The 7,293-nt window shown below is 35.3% G+C and overlaps 1 protein-coding gene across 9 annotated transcripts in view; it reads right to left on the bottom strand.

Moving 5' to 3' along the window:
• Positions 1 to 652: 652 nt before the first annotated feature.
• The window catches only part of CEP44 (centrosomal protein 44), a 36,157-nt gene continuing 29,516 nt past the window's right edge, over positions 653 to 7,293 (bottom strand). For 7 of the 9 annotated variants that reach the window (XM_023742929.1, XM_023742928.1, XM_023742931.1 and 4 more), the window contains 3 exons: positions 4,782 to 4,906; positions 4,486 to 4,523; positions 653 to 3,715 (listed from right to left, as the gene is read on the bottom strand). In XM_023742929.1, the coding sequence (XP_023598697.1) occupies positions 3,673 to 3,715; positions 4,486 to 4,523; positions 4,782 to 4,906 (206 nt within the window). In that variant the 3' untranslated portion in view covers positions 653 to 3,672. The other 2 variants (XM_023742933.1, XM_023742932.1) reach the window with 2 other exon arrangements.

The following is a 7,293-nucleotide window of genomic DNA, read 5'->3' as shown; positions in this document are numbered from 1 at the left end:
ACAGTAATAGTTTCACATTTATAATTACCTTATTTTTAAACTTTTATTTCATAATATTCTTAACAGAGATACATTATTAGAAAATCTCGGAAGTTTCAGAGACAGCAAAGTAACAACAAAAGTGGAAACCCCATCTCCTGAGGACCCAGAAAGGGACTCCTTTGGGTAGATTCTACTGGTCAACTACAGAAGTGAAAAGTGGTGGTAGTACACGAAGGAGCTTATTGGCCAATCCAGTCAATACAGACATAAGGAAACGGGTACAGAGCAACTCTGGTGTATTCCCTCAAGTATCTCTCAGGATTTAAACACCAAATAAATTGAAGAGCTACACCCAGTGAAGAAGCCCTGGTGGCACAATGATTAAGTGCACGGCTGCTAACTGAAAGGTAGGCGGTTCGAACCCACCAGCTGCTCAGCAGGAGAAAGAGGTGGCAGTCTGCTTCTGTAAAGATTACAGCCTTGGAAACCCTATCAGGCAGTTATACTCTGTCCTATAGTGTTGCTGTGAGTTGGAATCTACTTGATGATACACGACCACCCTCAATGATTTAGTAAGCTGATACATACACTTCAAGTACGTATCAATTTAAATGAACTGAAGGATTGGACCTACAAATTAGGACTCGTTCCAAAATATTCATTCTTCCCATCACTCTAATTTCTAGACGGTTCAACTTCCCTGGATTATTAATACTGTGATTCTCTCCTCCTCCTTTCTTTTTAATACCCATCAATAATATAAACTTCAAATAATTTATGCATTTTGGGATCATTAAGTCCTCTTAATTTTAACGTTGAGTTGAATATTTTACATTTAAAAAAACAAGTTAAAAGTTTTTATTAGTGACTTAGCGAACTTCTGAGAAAAAACATAAACACACACACTATATACATATACACCTATTCCTGCTACAAGTATTAAAAATAAACATAAATGATAATACAGATTTTTAAGACTTTTCTAAAACAAATTGCACGTTTTCAGTGTTGTTCTGCTGTCGGTGTTGTTTTCCAGCTTTCTTCACTCTTCAAGTAATGTAAGAAACTTGCCATTTTCTCTAGAAACATCACTAAAGCTCAGTGACTCAACAATTAAAGTTTTAATTTTGTAGTTTAGCTTTAAAGTTTCATACCGCCTCCACCTCTTTAGCTTCAAAGAAAGGAGAGAAACAAACCTGGGGATTGTAAAAAAGCAAAATTAAAGCTATAATGTTATTTGAGCTAAAAAGTGTTGCAGTTTGTAAAATTGACAAGGTTCTTTTACTTTTTAATGCTTCCCCAAGTGCCTGTCAACGATATAAAGCTGTAAGCAATAAATGGCATTAAACAGTTCCAAAGTCTTTAAGTTTTATTTTTTAGGGAATATTTTCCATGTTAAAACATTTCATTAAAAATGATAGAGTAAATCAAAAAACATAATAGAATTTTTTTCAACTTAATAGTCCTTAGCTTTGCCTAGAATTTTTATATAGCTGACACTACTACTTTTTAGTCTTTTCGGATTAGTATTTTAAGCTTTTTTCCATGGTGTTCCTCTATGAGTTCTATCAAGATTTATTCAGAGTATAGTACAGATAGGGCAGCACAAGCTGCTGATGCCTTTGTTTAGTCGTATGGTAACTACTTTTTCATCCAGTTTATAATTAACGGGATGTAGCTAGTGAAAATTGCAGTTAACTAAGGGTTAATTATGTAATTCCAGGTAATCTATCCATGACACCTCTGCTTCACATTCTCAAGACCTTCAAGTTAATCAAAAAGGACTAGTTTATGGTTATAAATCATTTACCATATTGTCTGAGATAAAACAACTTTTTCTACTATTTACCAAGAGTTAGAATAATAAGTAATTTGGCTATCCTTCAGTAACCTCAACAAAACCAAATTCACTTTCTTTTTCCCAAGGCTTATGTTGTCAAAATAGCGAGAATCTTCGTAAGTGTAAAAGTTATAATGAGTTGTTTTTATTAGTTCCTGGTTGTTAGATAAAAGATTGTTTTAGAGAAGTATAAGAAAATGTGGACTTCAAATTTCCTGAAAACATACAAGATATATTTTACTATATTTGCAACAAATATCTACATTTTGCACACTAAAAATAAACTAGAATTTTCAAAATTCTTTTAGTGTGTGTACATGTACACGATATAAAGGGAAAAAAAGGACAGGAAGAGTAGAGACAAAGAGACAGACTTACTTTTTCTTCTTTCTCCCACTACAAAACTTCAAAAAATTTTCTTTTTAAAATTAGAATTGAATTTCTCAAAAGAAAAAGTATGTTCCTATGGTCTATGGGAAAGCATTTGTTTTAATAAAAATATTGGCATCCAAACCACAAGGTGGTGCTATAATTCCATGCTGGTACTGATATTTCAGAAGTTAATTGATGTCGTTTTTTCTCTTGTAACTAATCTCCTGATTTATATAAATGTACCTCTTTTGCAAATGAAAAGGTAAAGTAACAAGATTCATTCATGCTAGAAATATTTATTGAAATTCCACTAAACTCAAGGTTGTATACTTCTGTATGCTAACTTTTCAAAAGTTCAGAATTTGAGAGTCTAATGACAAAACATGTATTAGAATACCAGAAACGCTTTGACTCTTAAAAAATATTCCTACTTAGAATCGTAACTTAATGATTTATATTTAACACTTATCCAATTATACATATGTATGTATAAAATTATACATATAATACAAACAGATGAATAAAAAAAATGTAATCAGATTATCTGTATTAGAATTTTAAGAACCTCTCCTTTTTCCTTCCAAATAGTGGAATAATTTTTCTTGACAATTACCCAACATTATTAATATCTTTTTTTAATTTATAAAGTTAAAAAGATAATCTAGTAATTTTTTAAAAAATGTTTTCTTTTTTCTCTTGATTTAAATTCATCTAAGACTTTCATAAACATCTCTTTTCTCCCCCACCAAAATTTATAACTTCCCATCATTAAAAAAAATCTCCCTGTGTATCTAGTAATACTGGACGGCCACCATCTGTGTCTGTGCTGCTGGTCTTAAAATGTGTTACAGAATAGAGCACTAAAATACTCAACACATTTCTCACACTGAACCTTCAGACCTACTTCACTTCCAAACACAAAAGGAGAATCACATCCTTACTTTCTTAGTGTTAACTGAAAACGTGTTGCTCTCTTTTACAAAGCATGAAATAACTGTTTTTGTTTTATTTAATTTTCAATGAGCATATTTAACTTTTCATTACAATGTATTCAAAAGTACAGATGGCAAGATGGTATGTATGAGAGCCTCCTGGGTACAATATGCAAGTCCCAGTTGGAGTATTTCCAACAGGATGTAAACCACAGTCCTCAAGTCTGGACTTTAAAAAACATATTACTTAGCACACTGCCAACAAATGTCAACACAAAAATACAGTGCTGTAATGACTTCACTCTGTAAAAGAAATGTACTGGAACAGAAGTTTTTCCTAAGAAAAGTAAAATACAGTAAAGCGGTATAGTCATAGCTCAAAAAAATTATTTATTCATTATTGAATGAAAAACCTCATATACCAGATGGAATTCAAATTCTTAATAAAAATATTGCAGTATATTAAAATCGTAAGGAGAATTCTTAAAATATGGAACATGTACAATAGCCAACGTCCTAGAGAAGTTCCCGCAGAAAAGTCTCCAGTTAGTGAGCTGGACATTTCAGTAACTCTGCAGTTTCTTCAAACCTGAAATATAATCAGCAATAATATATTAAGTAAAAAGAAATTTTTAATTAAGCATTTAAGTTCTTGAAATTATGCTTTTGAGCCTAAAACAGATTTGAACACTGTTCTTACTTACAGGTGCAGTTATTACTAATAAACTAAACATACGATATGGTTCAAGAGGAAAAACAACTAGAGTCGATTATGAGCCTTTAATTTTCGAAGCATAAATTATTTCAGTACTTATAAAATTTCAAAAAGAATATTACAGTTGTTTTAAGTACGATGCTGCATAGTAACCTTACACAAGTTTCATTTTGTATTTCTTTTGAACTGCTCTTTAAAAAATCCTATGTAACTTCATATTTGTATTAGCTAGGAGTATTACTTTTCATATAAACAGTAACTTGCCAAAAAAGACTAGCAATACTTCAACAATATTTAAAATTTCTAAGTATATATTATTAACATTTTGATAAATAAGTTATGAAATATAGATAATACTCTTGGATTAACTATCAACCCCCAAAAAAAGCCCCTCTGCCCTCTTTAATCCCCAGTTAACTCCATTAACAATGTTTTACATGACTCGTTAGAAAGCGAACAGTGACTCATCTCACTAACACACAACTGTAGGTGGATTTATTATCCACTGGAGTCATGAAGGAAATTCCACACCTGACTGAGAGGCCTTTGAGGTTTGAAACACATATGCACATTCTATATTTACTGCCATCCAATCCAATTCCCTATAGAGAAATAAATTTCTGTTGCCCCTTTCTGTTACTTACATTTTTTTCATCCTTTCCATTTTCTGGATTGTTGTTTCCTTTAATTTAAAAAGCAACAAATTTAGGCAATTTCTCGAAGTCAACCATCATCAAAGATGGACCCTGAACACATAAAACACAGTCTAAAACATTACAGTAAGTACTGTTTACTTATCAGAAAGAGCTTTTACAAGAGATTAAGATTTACACAGTTTCACTATTTTTCTTGCCAGTAGTATATACAACTAAAACTAATACTTGCTTGTTCTCCTGACCTTAGAAAGGAAATCGTCTAAGCACTTGCCAGTTTGCCTTACCTCTGAATCATCTCTCAAACCACAGTAATTGATAGTCAAGGTTCTGGGAGCTGACTCCGATGATGATGTGCTATACCCAGAGGACAGAGGAAGACTTGCTGGCCTCTCCTCTTTGCTTGTTCTATCTGTGGAGGAAATAACTTTTAGGTTACCTTTTCCCTTCGCAATGCAGTCAAATATTTTAAAATTTTATGTATAGATGGAAGAAAAACATTATTTTAATATACAACAGCTACTGGTAGAGATAAAAGATGAGTTTTTAATATTCTTTTAAGATGATGGCCTGGATGTTAAAAATTGGCCAATAAAAATTACTGAAGGTAATATTATTTTTATCATGACAGTAATCAATTTGAATAAAGAGATGAGTTAATAATAATATGCTTATTTTAAAAATAAGTTACTGGTGGCATTTATATTAAATAGTGAGTATCAAAAAATATGTCACGATGCTTTTATCCAGCAGTGTCTAAGCATTTCACTATCTTTTCAAGATTGTTCTGTGTGAGTTGGCAATTATTCCTAAAACTGACTATATATACTTCTTATAAATCAAGAAACATTTAATATTCTGAGTTGATGTATATGTAAAAAATAATGCCTAGAATTTAGGATTCAATCTTCTATGTCTAAAGAATTGAACAACTTTCCATTTCTATCATCTTGATATCATACATTCAGCAGAATGAATGATGGCAAATCTTCCCTACAACTAAATTACAGAACACTACAGTTAAGACAATATGCTTAATTTTAAAGCCTAGTAATATCACTAGGTATTCATATATCCCATAAAAATTCTGAAGTTTCAAATTCTATCAATATCAAATTTCCCATCTGACAACTCTACTGTATCATGTAATTAAGAGTTCTGCAAAAAGTACAAATAGTAGTTGATCAACTATAATTATTATGCAGGAAACATAAGGAGCAGCACTTGTTAATGTCAAAACACTGCTTTTAAAATCATGGTTTTCAAACATATATTCTACTTGAACAATTTCCTCTTGAGAAACTGGTAACAACTGGCTAAAAACAATGACTGTTTGCTTTTCTAAAGTGTCACTCAAGAAGGGGGACTCCTTTGTAGCTACTTAACATTGTTAAAGGGTTTTGCTACTACATTTTCTAAACTATATGATCGCACGTTGTTTCAGAATAAAAACATAGGCTTTGGAGTCCGACTATTATTTACATGCTGTGTGACTTTGGAAAATAACAAACGCAGCATTCTTATCTGTAAAATAGGGGTGTGGTTGTTGCTGTTAGATGCTGTCAAGTCACTTTCGACTCACAGCGACCCCATGTGACAGGCACACTGCCCCACAGGGTCTTCCTGGCTGTAATCTTTACAGAAGCAGATCGCCAGGTCTTCTTCCCACAGAACCACCTACTGTTCAGTTAGTAGCCGAGAGCTTCAGTGTTGTGCTACCAGGGCTCCTTCCAAGATTAAAGTGGTGAATTAATGCTCTCTGCATCCAAACGAAATCAGACCCTCTGGCTCCAAGCAGCATGCATATGCAAGGCACAATGTGTAAGGCTTTATAAATTTGACTCTTTCAATTTATGTAGACCAAATTATAAGATATTCACTTTATTCATAATCTATACTCTATCTCGGTAATGCCCTATCTGCTCATCACTCGAAGTCCTAGCACAGTGGCTTAAATTTGTTTGTATCTTTACATAAATGGGTTAAAAGTAGGTTCTATAATAACATAAGACTATATTAAGAAGGGCATCCCAGCATAGTCAGATGCCTCATAATGTCTCTCGTACAACAAAGACCCGAGAAAACAAGTGAATCAGATATAAATGACAACTCTGGAACCCTCAGCATCAAAGGTAAGGCTGAAGAATCAGACCAAGTGCCAAGTAGAAGGAAGGACTGTACAAAAACAGCGGACACAGAGACTTACAGATCACTGGCACCCTGCCAGCCGAAACTGCGCGGCCATATCGAGACAAAGCAAGCAGTGTTCTCAGCCGAAGCCCCCATCACCTGGCACAGCCAAGCAGAGGGGACTCTGTACCCACATCCAGAGCCAGGCAGGAGTGCTCCCCACCCTGTCAAAGTTAAGTGCACTCACTTCACCCACTGCGCCTCCTCCAGCCACCCACGCTGGAGGTCTAGGGACCTGCAGTGCCCCTCTAACCCTCTCATGCATCCCCCACCCGCTTGTGATCGTGGTCCAGTGGCACCCATCACTACCCTACCCCGAGCCAGGGGCCCACAGACTGGTGGTGCTGCCCCTTGATCAGCCACTCACACCAGAGACCTATGGACTGATGGCGCCCACCTCTCCACCCAGCCACTGGTGCTGGGGACCCAGGGAACAGCAGTGCCCACCTCTCCACCCAGCCACTGGTGCTGGGGACCCAGGGAACGGCAGTGCCCACCTCTCCACCCAGCCACTGGTGCTGGGGACCCAGGGAACGGCAGTGCCCACCTCTCCACCCAGCCACGGGTGCTGGGGACCCAGGGAACGGCACTGCCCACCTCTCCACCCAG

Source organism: Trichechus manatus, unplaced genomic scaffold (genome assembly GCF_000243295.1).
Source record: "Trichechus manatus latirostris isolate Lorelei unplaced genomic scaffold, TriManLat1.0 scaffold00225, whole genome shotgun sequence".
NCBI lineage: Eukaryota > Metazoa > Chordata > Mammalia > Sirenia > Trichechidae > Trichechus > Trichechus manatus.
The sequence above is the reverse complement of the archived record's forward strand: the minus strand, read 5'-3'. Positions and strand labels throughout refer to the sequence as shown.